At 42.1% G+C, this 21857-nt stretch overlaps 1 protein-coding gene across 1 annotated transcript in view; it reads left to right on the plus strand.

The window, feature by feature from the left end:
• The window catches only part of LOC114685172 (resistin-like beta), a 29904-nt gene extending 16470 nt beyond the window's left edge, over window positions 1–13434 (plus strand). Inside the window, exons 3-5 of the mRNA XM_028859788.2 lie at window positions 11688–11852; window positions 12530–12592; window positions 13157–13434. Coding sequence (XP_028715621.1) covers window positions 11714–11852; window positions 12530–12592; window positions 13157–13284 — 330 coding nt within the window. The 5' untranslated portion in view covers window positions 11688–11713 and the 3' untranslated portion in view covers window positions 13285–13434. The remainder of the gene's footprint in view (window positions 1–11687; window positions 11853–12529; window positions 12593–13156) is intronic.
• Window positions 13435–21857: the final 8423 nt, after the last annotated feature.

Raw genomic sequence — 21857 nt, forward strand, 5'->3', positions numbered from 1 at the left:
GTCACTGGAAAAGCAGAACATGGGAAACAGGGAGAAGGCAGCCGGCTATAAGTAAGGAGAAGTTCTTTTTTTCTTTAAGGCTTAATATTGTTTATCCCACTTAAGACATCATACAAAACAAATATTCCTAATGATACAATATCTATAGATACACTGCATTTCTTTTCTCTGCACAGAATACCTCTCAGGGTGTCTTATTGTTTACATTTGCTTTCTCCAATTGAAAGAGGAAGTTTTTATAAAATAGTCCAACTACACCTTGGTCTCAGTCTTCCAACTTCAGACTGGCAAGATACTAAATTTCTGTTTCGTGAGTTTCTCAGTATGCAGAAACTAAAACAACAGTGCAGAATAAAGGAATCATAGTCTATAACAGATGCCTTTTGCAACTCAAGAGTCAACACCAACAACAGAACTGAACATGTGAGCCTGTCTTAGGGTGCCAGTTCAAAACCTGGAAGCAGACTGAAAACAGTAAACAACTTCATCTATATTTTCTCTTGTCTATGCTTGCTGTCCTTCCCTTTGACAATGACAAATCTCTAAGCATAAGAAAACCTGTCTGAGAGAAGTAAAGAGGCAAACAGCTGTATGAGGGAAGTCTGGTTTTAACAAGGGTGGTGGTTTGAATGAGAAACGTCTCCAAAGGCTCATGTATTTAAAGTCTTGATCCCTGCTCACCAGCCCTGTTTGGAGAGGTTATGAAATCTTTAGAATGAGCAGGAACACAAGAGAGGGCAGGCTCTCAGCAATACAGCAAATAGAAATTCAGCATCTCACAGTGGCACCTTGAGACCAAGGTGGAGAAGGACTAAAGGTCTTGTAAGATGTTTCTCCTTGACTTGTAGTTGACTACATTCTCCTTCTGTCTTGCATGGCTTCTTTTTAGGTGACATCTGGGGCCTAAACTCATGTAGCCTTGTCCACTTCCAGTTCGCTCTTTTGGCTTGTTGTATGATGAAAAGTGATCATCTGCCTTCCTGCTCTGTCCACCTGCTGTCATGCCTCCCCCACTGTTATGGACTCTTCCTCTGGAACCATAAGCCAAAAACACTCTTTCTTATACAAGTTGCTTCTGGTCATGGTATTTTATCACAGCAACAAGAGTAATCAATACAAGAGGGATGTTCCTGTACATCATACATAACACTAACTTTCATAGTACAAGAACAGCACCAGCAATCAAGTTAATGCTGATTTCAACACTGAAGAAGGAAGTTTACTTTTTAGTCCTCAGAGTAAGCATTATGCAAGCAGAGAGAAAAAAAAACAGAGTTAAACTGAGAGCCTGCATGGCTAGACTCTTCTCTTCATAATACACAGATATTAATCATTATATTTTGTCAGTATGTTCCATAATGAAAGGATGTAATTGACATACCAGGTTGAGGTAACAGTTTGAGACTTCATCTTTGAAACAAAACAACCACCTTGACAAAGCAAAAAATATTTCTTCACATTTACAATGAGTCAGTTTAATCTCAATAACCAGTTAAACAATGCCAAGATTATTGAGATTGATTTGGAAGAGGATGGTAATGTAATCATTTTCAAAGATATAATGGTAACTCACCTTTATTAAATGCTATGTAGAAACTATCACTGTAATTTTACACACACACACACAGCCCATTTAATTCTCACCATTGTCCTGGGAGTTTGTCCATTCTCAAGATGGGGAACCTGGTTTCCTGAGAAGATAAGGAGCCTCTTTCTTCACAGCTGGGACAGGAGGAAATGGCACCATCTTCTGAGATGCCTGCAGAAGTTAGATAGAGATTAAAATATAAGGCAGGGAATTTAGGGTTGTTTGTTGACCTAAGTCAACTTTTTCAGTAAGAAATAACTAACTAGTCCTAAGAATTTTGGGGAATAAAACATTAGGAAAATACTTTATTTTTTTCATATAAATAATTTTGTGAATTTGCTTCTCTGGCAGTGTGAAAATTCATAAGAGGAAAAAAAATGTGTAGAAATATCAGACACATAGAAACCTGGGAGAGACAATATGAAAACCATGAGATAAATCTATTACAATACCACAGCGTCTTTGTTAGACACCCCATCTCCCAGGTACAGCAAGTTACTGGAGACCCTACAGACACTGCAGAGGATTGACAGGGCTGATCTGTAGCTAGAGTAGCTAAAATGCACGTATTTAAAGGCAAGATGGCCTTGAGACTATAAGAACTCTAGCTAAAGCAATGTGATAAATCAAGCACACAGGTTCTGTTTTTAAATTTATCACTCTACCTATCAGACTGATTGTGGCAGTGACACTGAGCAGAGAAATTCCAAGGAGATGGGACAGGGCACAAGGACCCTTCAATGACTGTACTGCAGGGTGGCTCTTTCATCTCTTGCTCTCTTCTTGAATGCAGGCCAAACCTGCATACTCCCTTATAGCTCACCAGCCTTCTCTGCCCTTTGCCTGTTTGCTTTCTTCAGATGTGCCTCCTAATGAAATCTTTGTGTGATTAATCCCATCTACCACCTGCAGCTCAGAGGATCTGCATCTATTTTACTAAAGATTTTCAGATGTATCCAGAAGCACAGCACATTAGCAGCATTACCAAATCCTTAAGCAGTTTTTATATATTTATATTTTTATCTCAAGTATCGATACTTCTTTAAGCCAGTCTGCTACCACTTACTCTACATGTCCAACACCTTTCATGAAGACCATTGATCACTCCCAGACTGTCCCCAAATACATTCTTGCTCCTGTCTCACAGGCTGCTTTCCTGACAATTGGTGTGGCTCCCATCTTAAAGGTCTCCCTGGAAGGATTTCTTCCTGCTCTGGGCTTTTGACCAGGCTGTTCTGCTGATCCTCAAATCTCATCACTGTCTCTTCCACAGGGGACACTTCCTTCCACTTTTCATCTTAACTTATAACAAATGATAAATGTGTACTTATTGCTGTAAATTGTTATGACACATTTAATGTTGTCTTCTTGTGTGCTATTATCTCCATGGGAGCAGAGGCTTTTGTGGTGGTATTGTGTTCCCCAAAATATTGTACACCCTAATAAACTTATCTGGGGTCAGAGACAGAACAGCCACTAGATACAAAGGCTAGAAAATGGTGGCACTCACACCTTTAATCCTAGCACTCCATAGGTAGAAATCCCTCTGGATCTCTGTGAGTTCAAGGCCACATTGGAAACAACCAGGCATGGTGACACACAACTTTAATCCCAAGAAATGAGCCTTTAATCCCAGGGAGTGATGGCAAAAACAGAAAGATATATAAGGCGTGAGGACCAGGAACTAGCAGCATTTGGCTGGTTAAGCTTTTAGGTTTTGAGCAGCACAGTTCAGTTGAGAGCCATTAGGATATGAGGAAACAGAGGCTTCCAGTCTGAGGAAACAAGATCAGCTGAGAAGTTGGCCAGGTGAGGTTAGCTGTGGCTTGTTCTGTCTCTCTGATCTTGCAGTGTTCACCCCAATTACTGGCCTCAGATTTGATTTAATTAATAAGACCTTTTAAGATTCCTGCTACAGGCTTTGGTTATGGAGTGGTCTAATAATGTCTGGTTCCCTAAGTAAACACTTGTTTTTATAAATGAACATGTAGAATATTATGAGGGATATAAAAGATGAAAATGATCATGGAAATGTAAGAGATGTTAAAAATGAATCTGCAAAACAAACCAAAAAAAACTGTTTCAGTATAGTCAAATAGTGAGTTTGAAGCCAAGGATGGCTTTCAATGTTACTTCCCCAAAAGCAAAGATTTGGAGGAAGGACATAGCAAAAACAAGAACATAGTGGAGATAGAAACAGAATGAGAAATGTCAAAGAGACTTCTGTTGTCCATGAACCAGTAGTAAATAAGTGACTTCAGTAATAAACTATCTTTTTTAGAAGAAAACACAAAAGAATGTGCATACATACTCTTTACATCTGTACTATTTCTGGGAAATGGAAAGATAATGGGGCAATGGAAATTAAAGGCTGGGAGACAAGCACAATGGGTAAAGTACTTCGCAGCACAAACATAAACCTTGAGGTCAATAACCAAGCCTCACATAAAAACTCAGTTGTGGTGGTAACTGCTTCTATTCCCAGTGTTTGGGAGGCAGACACAACAGGTCCTTGGGGCTTGCCAGCTGCTCTAACTGAATTGGCAAGCTTTGAGCCAACTAAGAGAACATGTTTCAAAAACAAGGTGGACAAAACCTGAGGACTATCTCAGAGGTGGACCTTGAACCTCCACACATACAGACCTCCCATACATCCCTCAACATGCTCCCACATTGCCACAGATAATGGCATGCACACACACACTTAGTAACTGTGGTTCTTCCTTTGAATGGGATACAGTACATTTAAACGACAAATTAATTTTCTTCAGATACTATGAATCCCTAGCTTTGCAGCCAAATTTCAAACGTTTAAATTGTTTGATAGACTTTCTTATTTGGTTCCCAGCATTGCTTTTATGCTTATTTTGTTCCAGGGTCTCTCCAACTAGCAAGTTTGGAACTTGACCTGAACTAAAAATTAAATAAAAGTCTTTCCCCAAACCAGGGTTGTTGCCATCCTTCAGTTTTTCTGTCTCTTGAACCACATATTGCCCAAATCTCCAATCCTAGTACCAGACTTCCAGACCACACATTACAAAGAGGCCTGGCTCCATGCCAACCCACAATGACATTGTCCCAAATGAACTGGTTCCTTGCCAGATGTATAAATACAACCTATTTTACTGGCAAAAGAAAATCAACAAAAATTAGAATACTCAGAAATTATGAAGCTTTTGCCAAACTTGATGTCAACAGGGAATGCTGAGGTCATAACCCAGATATCTCAGCATCAGTCACCTTCAATAAGAATCAGTGGTTTAAATTGTTCCTTAATTCTACACTTGAACTTTTAAACTCTAGAGAGGAAGTACAGCAGGGAACAGCAGAAGTTTTCAGAGCAGAACTAGCTCCTAGATGCTAATCTTGGCACAACACCCAGGTTTGTGCAAGTGACAATAGATAATGACCATTCTGATTGGTAGAGCAGCTCTAAAGTCTCATGCCCAGCTCAAAGCTCTTTACCAGGGCTTGACATGGAAAAGTTATAATAACAATTAATAATAATAATAATAATAATAATAATAATAATAGAGACACAAAGAGATTAAAAAGGAATACGTTAGTGAACATAATATCCACAAAGACTAAGCTTTGAGAAAGTGAGCTACAAAACACTAAATATTGAAACTGGTTGTTGTCAGAATTCTTTGTCCCAGCTACAGCATGCTATTATTTAGTTTTTTAAATAAATATCAATTACCCACTTGTAGAGATCAGAGTTAACATTTCTTACTAGACACCTGGATTTGAAAATAGCTTTGTTAAGGGGAATATAGTCTGCAAAACTAAGTGTTAGCATCTCCATTATTCTGTGGTCTCAGTCTGGCATCTAGAAAAAGAAACAACTTTGCTATTGTATTTTTTTTTAAAAATTATTTATTTACATTTTATGTGCATTGGTGTTTTGCCTACATGTATGTTTGTGTGAGAGTGTCAGATCTTGGAGTTACAGGCAGTGATAAGCTGCCACGTGGGTGCTGGGAATTGAACCCGGGTCCTCTGGAAGAACAACATGTGCTCTTAACCACTGAGCCATCTCTCTAGCCTGCTATTGTATTTTCTAATTATTATGTATACATTTTTACTGTATAATTTATATGATTTTTCTCTTTTATGACCAGAGACTCACTGAAATAGAAAATGTATCTAAAGTTTAGCAAAGATAATGTTGCATCCCATTCTTTAGATTTCATTTAATTCCAGAAAAGTTAGACAGCATCATACAAAGGATTATGCATTAGAACAGAGGTTCTACTCCCAAGTCAAGGTCTTCAAATAGTGCTCATTTTTGACCTTAGGTAAACCACAATGATCTCCACAGTTTTCCATGGCTTGCCTTTTGTGTGACAAAGTCAGGTTTGTTCCATTCCAAGGACCTTGCAAGCTCTAATACTTGATGGTAATCTCAGTCTGATACATGATATCTAGAGAAGACCTAGATTGCTGTATGCAGAAGTTAATGGGTTATTATGGTGGGAGTTTGGAAGACCATAATGCCTGTGGAATGTGGACAGGGACAACTAGACTTCTAAGGTTCAAAAAAGAACAAGAACTCTATTGGGAATTTTAACTAGAAAACATTTATGATACTTTCTGCCAACAAACTGAACTACATTATGTCCACATCTTGAAAGTTTTAGTTTCTCTGAATTTAAAAGCTATGTAGTAAGTTGTTCAATTAAAAAAATTTCAACCTGACATAACATTAAGGCTATAGCATGGTTATTACTTACTGTTCTTAGTCATATTTCAGTGATTAAAAGAAAAAATGTATAACATAAATGTCATAATAGCTGGTGCAATGGCTGAATGGGTAAAGGTGACTGTCACCAAGCCTGATTACCTGTTTTGGATTCATGCGATACAGAATGTAGAAGGGAAAACTGACTCCCACAAGGTGATCTCTGACTTCCACATGCAAGCCTTGGCGTGGGTGTTTTCACTCACATAACACACAAACACACACCTATAACACATGCATGCACACAAAAATGTACCAAAAATTTTAAATATATTATAAAATTTCTATTTAATTTATTATAGATTGTAATATATAACATATATTTAATAATAGTACCTCATCCAGAACCTCCCAAATTATGTTTGCTCTGATTTTATGGCCAGTATAAAAAAGAATTCCAAACTCAGTTATATGCCTTACAAGTTTCAGTATTTAACTAAGGGCATCTAATAGATTAAATTGTGTGTGTGTGTGTGTGTGTGTGTGTGTGTGTGTGTGTGTGTGTGTGTTTGGGTCTTATTTTTGATTAGTTTAGCTTTCCTCTTACAATGTCAAAGAATTAAAGGACACATGGCTCATAAATTTTCCTCAGTGGTATCCATTCCTCTCCCAAACATCGCAGAAGCTCCTTCAAAAAGAATTCATTAGAAAGTTCAATGGCTGAGTATCTACCCTAAGAATATTACAGAAATGATATTATTTCTGCTTGGCCATGAGCAATTTGCAAAAATTTCCTCTCCACATAGACCATTTCCTTCCTGGGTCAGAACCCTAGAGTCCTCCATTACCCACCCCTCCATTTTCTCCCCTATTTGCTGAGGCAAAAAGACAGAATGACAGGTAGGAAAGAAAAGCCAGGGGCACATAACTGAACCTTGGTGGATAAGGAACTTTTATGGCTTCACAATAAATTAGAAGTATCAACAAGTTTTATGAACCCAAGTTTCCCCTGCTCCATGGTGTAGAGCTCCGTATTATTTAATGGTGTGATGATGTTTTATTTGTGCTGAAATGTGGTGATATTTTATTTGTATGTTAATAAATAAAACTTACCTGGAGATCAGGGGGAAAAGGCCAGCCATCTTAAGTAAACAAGAAGTCAGGCAGCACACACCCTTATTCCCTTAGCAAGCAGGATCTCTATATGTTCAAGGCCACACTAGGGAACAGAGCCAAGCATGGTGACATACACCTTTAATTCCAGCACTAACCATAGAGGCCTGGATGTCTATACAGACAGACAGAAAGTGACAGAGCTGTGTAGGAAGAGGAAGTGAGGTAGCTGGACTAAGATAGCCAATGAGAGGGTAGAACAGCAAGGCAATAAAGGTGTGGGTAGACAGGAAGTAACTCGCATTTGGAAGCTGCAAAGTTGGTGAGGTAAGGTTGGCTGGTAGCTTTCCCTATTTCCCTGATCTAAGACTTTTACTCCTATATTTGGCTCCATGTTTCTTATTTAATAAGATCATTTAGAAATTCATCTACAGAATGGATTTTTACATAGTCCTCAAGGAGATTTCAACGTTCTCCCTCTCTCAGTAGTCATTAGCTGTCTGTAGTTATTTGTCTAGGGGTGACACCCCATGAGTTTCCCCCACCCACATTAGCATGTTTACTGATACTTGGGTGTTATTTTAACATGCACATTGTAGATGTACCTGTAGGTAGAGTTTTCCTGCCATGCAACCACTCTCAAATAAATACACTGAGGCCTATATTAATTACAAATGCTCAGGCTTGTTAGTAACTAGTTCTTACAACTTAATCCATTTCTATTAATCATATACTGCCCGAGGCTCATGGCTTTTACTTCTATCCCATTTTGTGTGTCTAATTTGTTCTTCATCTGGCTGGTGACTTCTGACTCCATCCTTCCTTATCCCACAATTCTCAGTTTGACTTTTCTACCTAATTTTATCCTGTTCAGCTATTGGCCAGTCAGCTTGTTTATTAAACAAGCTCAACATACATAGTTTACATGGGCTTCTGTGGTAACATGGGCAACAGACACAGACCTCAGCTACAGTGGGACAATGGACCCAGACATGTCCCTCAGTAGCAAGATTGGACCCAGATGTCACCATGGACCTGGGTAGTAGTGCAGGCCTCTCAGATCAGCATGGACCTGGTGGCAGCATGGTCCCTGGACACCAACATGGCCCCAAATGGCAGCCCAGACCCTGGGCATCTACATGACCTTCAGTGGTAATAGAAGCCACAGACATCGACTTAGATCTTGTCTGTGGTAGGACCACAGAATCAGACATGGCCCTCAGTATAGCTCAGGCCCAGATGACACCATAGCCATGAGTGGCATCCCAGGCCACTCAGATTTTTGTATGGCCCCAACAGCAGCATGGTGCTTGGGCACCAACATGGCCACAGGTGGTGGCCCAGACCCTGGGCATCTGTGTGGTTTTTGGTGGCAACATAGGCCGTGGACATCAATACAGATCCTAGCTGTGATAGGCTATGGCCCCAGACATGGCCCTCAGCAGTGGCCTGGGCTCATATGTCACTATGGCCCTGGGTGACAGTGCAGGCCACTCAGATTGGCATGGCACTGACTGTAGGGTGGCCCACAGACACCAGCATGTCCCCCAGCAGTGGCCCAGATCCCAGGTATCTGTACAGCCTTTGGTGGTAATAGTGACCTTGAACATCAACAAGTTTGCAGCTGTGGCAGGGCCACAGACCTAGACATGGCCCTTGGCTGTAGCTTGGGCCCAGATATCACCACAGCCCCAGGTAGACACAAAGGCCACTAAGATCTATATGGCCATGGTGGCACCATGACCCCCAGACATTAACACAAATTTAGGTGTCAGCCCAGACTCTGGGCATCTGCACAGCCTTTGGTGCTAACAGGAGCCATTGACATCGACACAGACACTGGCTGCAGTAGGACCATTGACTCAGACATGGCCCTCAGTAGCAGCTCAGGCCTGGATGTCTCCATGGCCTAGGCTAGCAGTGCAGGCCACTTAGACCAGCACGGTCCCTGCTGTGGCATAGTCCTCAGACACCAACACTGCCCCAGGTGGTGGTCCAGATCCCCCATACCACACGACCTTCCGTGGTAACAGGAGCCACAGACATTGAGCCAGACCATGGCTGCAGCAGGACCACGGACCCAGACATGGCCCTTGGCAGCAGCCTGGGCCCAGATATCAACATGGCCCCAGGTAGCAAGCAGGCTACCCACAATAGCCTGTCGCCCCTCCCCGCCTTTACCTCTTCAGATCCACCTCTCTCCACCACACATGAGCCATTCTGCCTCTCCCTCTCTCATTTCCTCACCATAATGGCACCCAACTGCATGGGCCTAGTGGTGCCAGGCCAGCCCATGGTTGTCTTCTGCCCATCCAGGTCATGCGGTGCCAGGTGAGCACGTGGGTGTCCTCTACCTGTCCTGGCCTTGTCTGTAATTTTAAAGTTGCTCACACTCTGTACATCTTTAGTATGTTTTGGCTGTGTGTTTCGCTCTTCTTGGCAGAGCTGGGGGACAGTAAGCAGGAGCCATGCCACGGTCAGAATGGAATCCCAATTTGACATTTCCACTGTTGAGCAAATTAGTTCATTACTTTTCAATTCAGCCTTAATAAAGTTCCCAGGGCATAGGCAAATGCAGCCATGTTCTTTCCTGAAGTCCAGCACTAATTGCTCCTAGTCCAGTTCTTTCTCCCCTCTGTAACATGAGAGAAGCTATCAATGTTTGTGTTCCTCCTGAAATGCTTGTCTTCTAAGCCCCCTCCAGTAAAGCCCAATATTGGTCTGCATATGGCAGTATGGAGTTTTTCTAGCCTCCAATTCCGATCTCTTCCACAATCCTTCTGCAAACGAGTTCCAAAGGCTTACAAACCACATGGTCAAGTTTATTCAGCTACAAACCCACTTCAGGACCCAGTGTTCTTTCTCTGTTAGCCATTTTTCTCATAAGCAACTTAAGGAAGGAAAGGTATATCTTGGCTTATCAAAAGTGTGCTCCATCACGGTGACTAACACTTGGTGACGAGAGTGTGGAGCAACAGGTTACGTTATATATGCAGGGAGCAGGAGGAGGCAAGTGCTAGTTCCCTTTCTCCTTTGTATTCACTCTGAGATCTGAGCTCACAGAATGGGGCCATCCACACATAGGGTATATCCTTTCCTGCCAGCTAACCTAATGCAGTCACATCCTCACACACAGGTACAAAGGTTTGCTTCTATGGTGGTTCTAAATCCCACCAGGCTGAGACTGTTAAGCATCATACCAGACATAGGTAGTATAAAGGGGAAGTAATGTGACCCAGAACTTAACAATAGAGATGAGAAGTTTCCAAAATGAGAAGATAAGACAAAGCCTCCAAAGATAATGGGGTTGCCTCCATGTTTCCTTTTTGCTCAGTCCTGATTCAGAATGTACTGCTTGCCACTTGTGACTAGGAGAAGGCACCATCAAAAGATAAATTGAGAATTGTGGAAAAAAATACAAAAAGAACAGTCTAATGATAACTTTGTTGAACCTCTGAAAGTTCTCTAGAAAAGCAAATACACCATGCTTTTCCTTCCTTATTTCTATATGAGGAATCATCAGTTTTTCTATTACTTTTACAAAGAGGGGATTAGCCTGCAACAAGAAAATGGTGTCTTATTTATTTATTTAGTATGTAGACAGTGAGTGTTCAGCCTGCAGGCCAGAAGAGGGCGCCAGATCTCATTGTAGATGGTTGTGAGCCACCATGTGGTTGCTGGGAATTGAACTCAGGACCTCTGGAAGAACAGCCAGTGCTCTTAACCTCTGAGCCATCTCTCCAGCTGCAAGAAAATGGTGTCTTAACAGGTGTTAATTAACACCTTCGCTCAGAAGACCACAAAGCACCTACTTCCTGGTGAAGGATCAAGCAAGAGGGCTCTAACATGGGACAGGCAACTGGAGGTGCAGGTGTTGTCCTTATCAGGTGACCAAGAAAGGAGGGGAGTGAACAAGCAGGCAGAATGACTTGGCAGGGAACCATAGCGAAGGCAGCTGTTGCTTCTCAAAGACACACTAAAGTTTATTGTGGTCATGTGTCACACCCCACTAACAAGACACTGAAAGTCTTTTGTGTGCGCACTTAAATATATTAAAGATGTTCGGGTCTATAATCCCACAGGAGGAAGGACTTCTTCCCAGTCAACATGTTTCCTGGGTTTTCTGGTGGGTGAATCTGCTCTTTGGGGACCCCCTCTGCTACTCCACAAACCTAGAAGAACTGCACTATGGATGCTCATCTTCCTCCCCATCTACTCCCTTGACATTCAACATTGTCTTCTCCCTTCCTTCATGGCCACACCAGAGCTCAGAGATTCACCTTCTTTCCCTTTCTCTTCCAGCTCTAGGAGGCTAACCTTCTACAAGCATGAAGCCTACAATATGTTTTCTTCTTATCTTCGTCTCCCTCCTCCATCTGATGATCACAGTGAACACTCAGTCCTCTGTAGACTCTTCAGTGCATAACAATAACCAGGACGATCTCCACGGTGTAGACCCCCATTGGGGTAAGGAAAAATCTGAGCTTAGTCCTTGCCTATGCTGTCCAGCCCTTTGCTTCATCTCCATCCCCTTCCAAGACCCCAGCCTCTCATTAGTCCACTGCAGCCTTCTTTCCTGTTCAGGGATTCCTTTATTTATTATTCTACTCCTTTTTGAGCTCTTGGTCAAAACAATGATGAGGAATAAGGAGGGTGGGAGCCGTAATGTGTGAACACATTCTGAATCAAGTATAATTCAAAGGCTTTGGTTAGTTCATTTAATTTTTAAAGCCAGCTTATGAGCTAAGAATAACTATCACTTTTGCTTCATAAACTAAGAAATTAAATTTGAGGTCTGCAGAGATGACTAGGCAGTTAAGAGCACTGGCTGCTCTTCCAGAGGACCTAGGTTGACTCCTAGCACCCACATGGTGGATCACAAGCATTTGTAACTCCTATCCCAGAAGATCTGACTGAGGCATGCATTTGATGCACAGACATACATGTAGGCAAAACACCCATGCACATGAGAAGGATTTTAAAAAGGAAATTAAACCTTAAATGTTACTGAGTAGCCTGATTATGGCGGGGGGAGGGGGGAAGCAATTCTAAGACAGAAGAGGACTTCGAAGGAGGGTGTAAGAAAGAGAGAACATGGGCAATACTCCTTATTCTTTACTACTTGGAGCAACCTCTCTTGACAGGGCCTCCGAGGCTCTTCTGCACTCGTGTCAAAAATCCAGGCAGATGGTCCTCCTGTCCTCCTGGTGAGTAACTCCACAAGAAGAATTTGTGAGCAAGATATCCTGTGTTCTTCCCCATCAATCTTCTAATAATGAATTATTTCCCTAGATCAAATGTATACTACCATGGAGATAAGCCATAGTCCCGGGTACCCAGTCATCCCTTACTGTTTTTCAGATCCTTCAGAGATGCTACTGAGAGAACTCGGGTTTCTATTCTTCCATTCATTTCTTTCTGTTGTACTCTCAGATGCCAGCCATTTGTGTCATCACTTTTTGTGTGTGTGTGGTCATGGATATGGTCCTCATTTCTTTCCCCATCTATTCCCTTGTATTGCTGGGCAGAGAAGCCAACACAGAGGTCAATTTGTCATCAACTGAATGACATTGAAACTCCAAATCCTTTTGTTTAAATGATTTTTGTTCAAGAAGTCTAAGTGACTTTTTTCTTGAAGATAATTCCCAAAATTGAATTAGTTTCACCTAAGCCTAGATTTACCCATGAGCTTCCTAAGGAAAACAGTTGGGGACTCACTGTCTCTTTACAGTACAAAGACTCTGATGTCTGTATCTCACATGACCATGCAGGGATGACTGTTACTGGCTGTTCTTGCAGCTCTGGCTGTGAATCTTGGGAGATCCAGAATGGAAATACTTGCCACTGCCAATGCTCAGCCATGGACTGGACCACCGCCCGCTGTTGCCGACCAACTTGAGGATGAGGAGGCTGAGAACCCAAGTTTTCAATGATGACCATAATGAAACCATGGGTTCATTCAAGAAACCTGACTCCCTGTCTCCCTAATGAATATTACCCAATAATTCTTCCTGAGTAATAAAGACAGATCTGTTCTTGTGCGTGTTTACGTTTAATGTTATTATTTCTAGCTTGGGTGCCTGTTACCAGAAAATATTTTCAGTGTTTCAGTGATTGCACCTCAATACAGCATGTAAGATGAGTGGTGAAGAAAGATATGGGAAGAACAGGAAAATGGACCAACCCTCTCTTGTTCTCCTACTTCCTTATGATTTACCAAAAAAATATTGAATGTGTTGTTGGCATGAAATATAGTGAAGCAAAATACCATGCTTTTATGAAACTTACCAACTGCAACAGTGAATTCCAAGCCATGTACAGGAAGAATTTGCAAGGTGTGGGTGGAAGGGAAATTTGAAACAATTTCTAACTTCTCAGTATGTATGTGTATGTACCCTTTCCAACTTACATGCCTGAGTTGGCTTTCATCAAGGTAACCCCGTTCCCATTGCCTTCCTTCCAGATAGCCATAGGACCCCACAGCCCTCATCCATCATGAAGTCTTGATATAATGCATCTCCCTGGGTATAAACATTTACAGAACTCCAAACTAAGAAATAATTTTAAATGCTGCTACTAACGTTACACAAATGAGTGACTCAATGGCTTGGTAACAAGTGTGTTATAAGTTGAGCAACTGCCAATTTTGAAGCTTCATGGTTTTTTAAAATTAATTTATTTAATTTTTTTCATTTTACATTCCAATCCCAGCTCCCCCTTCCTCCCCTTCTCCTAACCCCCAACCTCCTCCAATCCCATCTCCCCCATCCACTCCTCAGAGAGGGTAAGGCCTCCCTTGGGGAGTCAATGGAGTCTGGTATACCAAGTTGAGGCAGGACCAAGCCCCTCCCCACTGTGTCAAGGCTGACCAAGGTATCCCACTCTGGGAAATGTGTTCCAAAAAGCCATTTCATGCTCATGGGATAAGTCCTGGTTCCATTGCCAGGGGCTCCCCAAACAGATCTAGCCACATAACTGTCACCCACATTCAGAGGGCCTAGTTCAGTCCCATGCATGTTCCCCAGCTGACAGGCCAGAGTCCCTGAGCTCCACCAGCTTGGGTCAGCTGTCTCTGTGGTTTTTCCCATCATGATCTTGACCTCACTTGCTCCTGTGGTCCCTCCTCTCTCTCTCTAACTGAAGTCTAGGAGCCCAGCCAAGTGCTTGGTTGTAGATAACTGCATCTGCTTCCATCAGTTATTGAATGTAGGTTCTATGATGACAATTAGGGTAGTCACTAATCTGATTATAGGAGAAGGTAAGTTTAGGTACCCTCTTCATTATTGCTAGGAGTCTTAGCAATCATGTCTTAGGTGTCATCCGTGTGGATTTCTGGGGATTTTCCTAGCATCAGGTTTTTCCCTAACCCCCTAATGGTTTCCTCTACCAAGGTATCTCTTTCATCGCTCTTCCTCTCCATTCATCCACTTGACCATCTCAGTCCCTCCTGTTCCCATCCTCCATCCCTTCCCTTCTACCCCTCCATTTTTACCCAGGATATCTTCACTATTTTCCCTTCCTGGGCCCTCCGTGTGTGTCCCTCTTAGGATCTGCCTTTTTACCTAGCTCCTCTGGGGTTGTGGATTGTAGCCTGGTTATTCTTTGCTTTGCATCTAATATCCTTCTAGACAGTAACTCTGTGAGGTTGGTGAAGATCTTTTCCCATTCTGTAGTCTGTCATTTTGTCTTATTTACCATGTCCTTTGCCTTATAAAAGCTTCTCAGTTTCAGGAGGTTTTGGGGGAATTTTTAAATGCTGATATAGTAAGTACCTTCTCAAGCAGATAGATTTAGATAGATCTATGGTAGAATGAAAGCACATGGGAAGGCTGCTGCAGGGTCTCTGGGGCTTCTATGGGTGGGGGCGAGGCACAGGATGTGCCCCTGGAGGCTAGGGCCCAGAGAGCAAGGCTGTCCATAGGTACCAGGCACACACATGGTGAACATACGTGCATGCAGACAAAATACTCATGCACATTAAATAAAAAAAAAAATCTAAAAAAATTTAAAACTTTTTGAAAAAATCTAATTTCTTTATTGATTCATTGAGAATTTCACATCATGTACCCCAATTCTGCTCACCTTCCATTTCCCCCATATCTGCCCCTTACTCCTACAGTGTCTCCCAAAAGAAAATTAAAAAAAAAAAATAAGCCAACCCAAAGCAAGCAAGCAAACAAAAATCTCTCCACTCCATCTTCTTCACTCTCCAACACCTCTTTGTTCATCCACGGTGTGTCACATAGTATATACCCCTTTGTCCAATCAGCTTTACCTGTAAAAGAACCTTGCAAATGAGTCATTAGTCAGGTTCAAGGCCTCTGGTCTTTGGTGTTCCATCATTACTGGATCCTCATTGAAACTCCTGTTGGATATCCCGTGGCTGCCCCGAGTCATGGAAATCCTGCCGGTATTGTTCCACAGGACCGATCCCTTCACAGCTCCAGCAGGTCCTAGATGGGGTAGATGTTAGGTTGGGACAACCCAGGGCCGGGCTGTGAGCCTGAACGGTAGCTGAGCTGGTCAGTCCAGGCCACTGGGGCTGTATTGGAGAAATTATTTTGGCCACTCCACGTAGTTAAAAGGATATTTATTTAATGGCGTAACTCACAAATTAAGTAATGGGTAGGTCGCAGGGTCTGGGGAAGGTGTAACGCAGTCCAGCGGTGTTCTCTGGAGCTCTGCACAGTCTATCTTCACCATTCAGCGTCCCGACATCGGCACCGGCACCGAGCGAGGACACAGAGAGAGCGCTGGCCCATCCAGCTCTCGGTCCCCGGTGCCTCCCCTCGCCCCGCCTTGTAGGCGTGACAGTTGCCAGAGTCTCAATGGGGGTTGGAACTTCCAGATCCAAGCTGGAATGGCTACCCACTACAGGGCTGCTCCTCTCAGGTGAGGGGCAGAACATGTCCATGCCATCAGAGACAGTTCTCCCTTGCCCTTGGTGAAGGGTGCGGCCATCTCTCCCCAGTGTGGGGGTCAGGGCCAGCACTCTTGCTACAGTGTCTACTAAGGGGCAAGGCCAGCTTTCTCAGGACCATCGAAAGGTGGGCTGGCTCATCATGGCCCTCTGACATTAACACACACCCCAGATGCAGCAGGACCATGGACTCAGACATGGCCCTCAGCAGAAGCTCAGGCTCCAGGAGGCAGCACAGGCCACTCAAATCATCCTGGCCCCAGTAGCAGCATGGCCCTCAGACAATAACAGGACCCTAGATGGTGGCCCAGACCTTGGGGATCTGCATGGCCTTCAATAGTAACAGGAGCCTCAGAAACCAACACAGACCCTGGCTGCAGTAGGGCCATGTAGAACACTTTCCTAAATATGTTGGTTGCATTTACTGATTTCTCATCAAAATGTTTAATAAAGGTTCTGTTCACTTGTATACTGTTGGTCACTGGAATTATAGCCTGTGCTGGTTATTGTTTTGTTAACTTGATACAATCTAGAGTCATTCTGGAAAGGGAACTCACAATTAAGTAAATGCACCCAGCAGATTTGGGCAAGTGTGTGTAATATTTTCTGGATTAATGATTTATGTGGTTGGGCCCAGCTGGATGGTGTAAGAAATGAGGCTGAGCACACCATGAAGTGTGGTGGTATTGTGTTCCCCAAAATATTATGTACTCTAATAAATTCATCTGGGGTCAGAGAACAGACAGCCACTAGATACAAAGGCTAGAAAATGGTGGCACTTACACCTTTAATCCTAGCATTCCAGAGATAGAAATCCCTCTGGATCTCTGTGAGTTCAAGGCCACATTGGAAATAGCCAAGCATGGTGACACACACCTTTAATCCCAGAAAGCCAGCCTTTAATCCCAGGGAATAGTGGTAGAAAGCAGAAAGATATATAAGGCGTGAGGACCAGAAACTAGAAGATTTTGGCTGGTTAAGCATTCAGGCTTTTGAGCAGCAGTTCAGCTGAGACCCATTCCGGATGAGGACTCAGAGGCCTCCAGTCTGAGGAGACAAGACCAGCTGAGGATCCGGTGAGGTGAGATAGCTGTGGCTTGTTCTGTCTCTCTGATCTACCAGCATGGACCCCAATAACTGGCCTCGGGTTTGATTTTATTAATAACAACTTTTAAGATTCATGCTACAATGAAGAGTGGGCAATCTTTCATGGCCTTTGCATCAGTTCCTGACTCTTGCCTTAAATTCCTGCCCTTACTTTCCTAGATGATAGACTACAAGTTATAAGATGAAACAAACCCCTTACCCTGTGGTTGTTTTTGTTCATAGCATTTTGTTTTGTTTTTGATCACAGCAACAGAAATCCTAAGTAAGACATGATTCAACACACATACACATCAACTTGAGTGAGCATTTTAAAATATAAAGCAGACCATAACATTTTAATATTTCATACTAATGTTAATCCTGAGATTCACCAGAGAAAAACCAATTCTACCATTTTGAGCCAAATTTGAAGCAAGCTTTATTCAAATATTAAATACTGGCCAAGATGGACTTTGGTCATGACCATTCCCTAGAATTCTTAGTTGAGTGGAACCCAAGACACATGTTGCAGAGCTAGTTAAAGACAAACCCATACAGTCACCATTTTTTCCCATGTGGCTTGGCTGTTATTGTTCAAGAACTATAACTTCCAACATTCCAGGAAGTTACTTGGTCCTTGGGCAGATGGGGCTTATAGGTTTACTTCAGGGCTTAAATTCCCCCCACCCACCCAACTTGAGTTGTATCCTGGGTCAAACCCTTAACTCTGTGATGGGTCCTGGTTTGTATTTGGATCTAATAACCGTCAGCTTAATGGTGGTACCCAGATAGGAATTGTCATTTAGTTATTGAATCAATGATTGTGGTAGTTTGAATGTAATTGGCCCCCATAAGCTCATAGGGAGGGGCACTATTAGAGGTATGGCTTTATTGGAGTATGTGTGACCTTGTTGGAGGAAGTGTGTCACTCTGAGGGTGGGCTTTGAGGTACCTTTACTCAAGCTACACTCAGGAAGACACTCAGTTCACTTCCTGTTGCCTGTGGATTAGTAGGACTCTCAGCTCCTTCTCCGGCACCATGTCTGCCCGCACACTGCCATATCCTAACACGATGATAACGGGCTAAACCTCTGCACTGTAAGCCACCCCAATTCAATATTTTTCTTTATAAGAGTTGCCATGGTCATGGTGTCTCTTTGCAACAATTGAAAACCTAAGACAATGATGTAAAAGCCAGTGGTAATTAGCAGAAGCAGGAGAGCTAAAGGACCTATGATAGCTGACATAAGAGTTACTGACAAGAAGAATCTTGGAAATGCATGGGACATCAGTCATTTATTTCATCTCAGGCCTACTTTTGGTAATACTTCCTTGAGTATAGAAAGATTGAATCTCAAATGACTTGTAAAGAAATAACAAAAAAACCCCATATTTTTGTTCTGCATGAAGCAGATCAAGTCCCCTATCATATTGTAGTTAATGAATCTACCAGTTGATAAATCTGGGCCCACTTTCCTCATATGTCAATTGGCACTATAGGTAGCCATTTTGCCCCATATGTCAGAGAATTTTTTTTGATTTAGCATTACAGCCTATTAGGGAGGGGGCAAGGGACAATGTACTCTCTTCTGTAACTACTTCTAGCTGAAACTGGGACATCATTGTTAGGGTCCAGGAATGCTGAAAGCCTACTCAAAGGCTGAATAACAGGACATTTATCAGAAGCCTCTAATTAACTGATCCAGTTGAAGAGGCAGGGAGCAATTGTTGTTGTGGGATAAACTGTTGGAACACTGTAAAGATGTGTCTCTGCTAAAGACCCTTCTGATTGGTTTAATAAAGAGCTGAATGGACAATAACTAGGCAGGACTTCTGGGTAGAGAGAGGAACTCAGAGGATTTATCTAAGCATGCAGAATTTGCCAGTGAGACATGGAGGAAACAGGACATGCAGTATGGAGGAGAGGTAACGAGCCACATGGCAGAACATAGATTAATATAAGTGGATTAATTTAAGTTATAAGAGCTAGTTGGAAGCAAGCCTAAGCTAAGGCCAAGCTTTCATAATTAATAATGAGTCTCCATGTCATTATTTGGGAGCTGGCAGTACAAAGAAAGACTTGTTACATATGGCACCCAATGTCCAGGCACATATATCTACATAGGGCCCAAGAAAGCTGGAAAAAAAAAAAGAATTCTGAACACAGAGCCAGACACAGCTTCCTAGTAACCACAGTCTCTTGGGCAGGCCTAGTGCTTATAGCATACAGAGGCATGGCTCCTTTAAGAAGCCCTCCTCTGCTGGGCCCACCAACTTCCCAGAGCTGGAGTGGGAAAACACAGCTCCTGGTCCAGTGACAGTAGGCATGAGCTATACCCCAGAACCTGGGGTAGCCTGCTAGACTGACCTAAGGGAATCAGAGCCAGTCACCAGCACCATTTGCTAAGTGGTACCATGTGGTGGATGGCCCTTTAAGGCTTGGCTTACATGATGCAGGCCCACAGAAAGCCAGGTTCAGACCTCTGAAAAGGTACAGTATTCTTAAAAATGTGCTTAGGTGCAGGAGAGAGAAAAATATAATGAATATAGACAATCATTAGAAAAATAATTTAAAAATAATAAAGTCTTTAAAAAGAGTAAAATGATATATAAAGAATAAGTCACACGAGGATGAGAAATATTGTAACACAGGGAGCTTGGACCTTATATCGTGTTTTGTTCATTTTGAATTTTTTGAATGTTAATGAACAAAGAACAGCAGGTGCTGTGAGACATTGGAGTATAGAAAGGACTGCTGAATTGAACTAACCTATATAGTTTAAGGATGTCTTAACTTCAGAATGGAAGTCAGAAAATATATTGCATTGAGGGAGAAATTTCACTTTTGTTTCCACAGGAAATGAAAGGTATGGATTCCTTCAAATTTAATAGAGATCAGAGTTGAATGGGGGATACCTTCTAAAAAATTTTGGCTGCAGACATGAAGGAAGAAACCAGGAAAGACTGTAGGACATGTGATGTGTATGCTGATCCCTTTGCATGGGAGCAGCTCTGAATTTGGATGAGACATGATAAATCTTGTTGGCTACACAGTCCTCATGACTTATTATTACATGCATCCTTTCATATGGCATGGATGGTGATTTATATTACCATATAGTTATACAGTCCAAACAGATTTATAAAGTTGACAGATGTCTTTTACCTGCTCAAACATAGAGCAGAAAACCATCTTTAGCTGACTTGTGAACACTGCACATTCCATACTTTTGTTAATGTAGCTATGTATGTTACCTTTAAAAGTTTGTGTGTTTTCAGAACAGAAGAACCAAACATCAATGAAGACAAGTAGCCAAGGTGATCCAGTCTCTTAGAATGCTTCTGTTGCAGTTTCCCAAAAAAATCTGCAACATCTTGAGAGCTGCTAGCTAAGATGCCAGCCTCACAGACTACTCTAGTCAGGACTTCAGGTAAGCCCTGCATGTTCCCATTACACAGAGACTGGACAACAAATGATACAGCTAGGTCTCTCAAGACTTGACCATTATCTCAATTTTCTCAGGGTCCCTTAAAGATGTGTTTGCCTCCAGACAGCAGAAAGTAATTTTAAGAATATGACTCCCACACTCCCAAGAGGTGGGGTTGGTTGTTTTTGGTTGTTTGGTGGGTTATGGATGCTTGTTACCACTTAGGGCGTTGGTTGCAAATTGTTATTGGTTATGACAAGGGAGAAAACTAAGCAAGGAAGATTAGATTTAGGGATCTCATTCTGAAAAAAGGAGATATAGGACTAATAGGATAAAAGAGTAGTTTATTGAACCTACTTTTAAACTAAAAAATAAATATTAATCTCAAATATTTTACATTGGTATAGATTTTTGTATATTGATACAAACTTAAGGTTATTTTGTTACAACATACTGTAAGGTATTATACCTATGCAGCTCATTTAAAATGTAGTGTAAAGTTCTAGTCCTTGAAAGCTATTATTAGAAACTATTTAGGATAATTATGAAATGCAGGTTAGTAGTTAGTCATCTATAACAATCAAACTTGTCGTCATGTTAGGTATGTTTTCAAGGTCAAACAGAGATATATTTTAGATAGACAAGTGGTCTTCAAATACTTCAGAGACCTAGAGAATATGGCATTTAAGATGTTTTAATAATATAAGGCTTTTCATGATAGTGAGACATTTCTGCTCCTGAAAGCATCAATCTACTTCAGAGAGGATAATGGGCATCAAAGAACCCCCACATGGAGTTTGCTTTCATTGTGGTAAAGTTAACCACTGGGCAAGAAACTACCCTTGCCTAGACTGCTGACAGCATGCTGTCCAAATTGGGCAAGCAGGACACAAAAGAAAGTGACTGCCAAACTTTGCCAAGACAAGGTAGGACAATCCTTCAAAATTCCTGCTTCACAGATAAGTCTGTCAGATATTCTAGGCCTGAAAGCCTAGATGGATGCTCCAATGTTGCAGAGGAACCTTGGGTGACTGTCCA

This window comes from Peromyscus leucopus, chromosome 12 (genome assembly GCF_004664715.2).
Source record: "Peromyscus leucopus breed LL Stock chromosome 12, UCI_PerLeu_2.1, whole genome shotgun sequence".
Classification (NCBI taxonomy): domain Eukaryota; kingdom Metazoa; phylum Chordata; class Mammalia; order Rodentia; family Cricetidae; genus Peromyscus; species Peromyscus leucopus.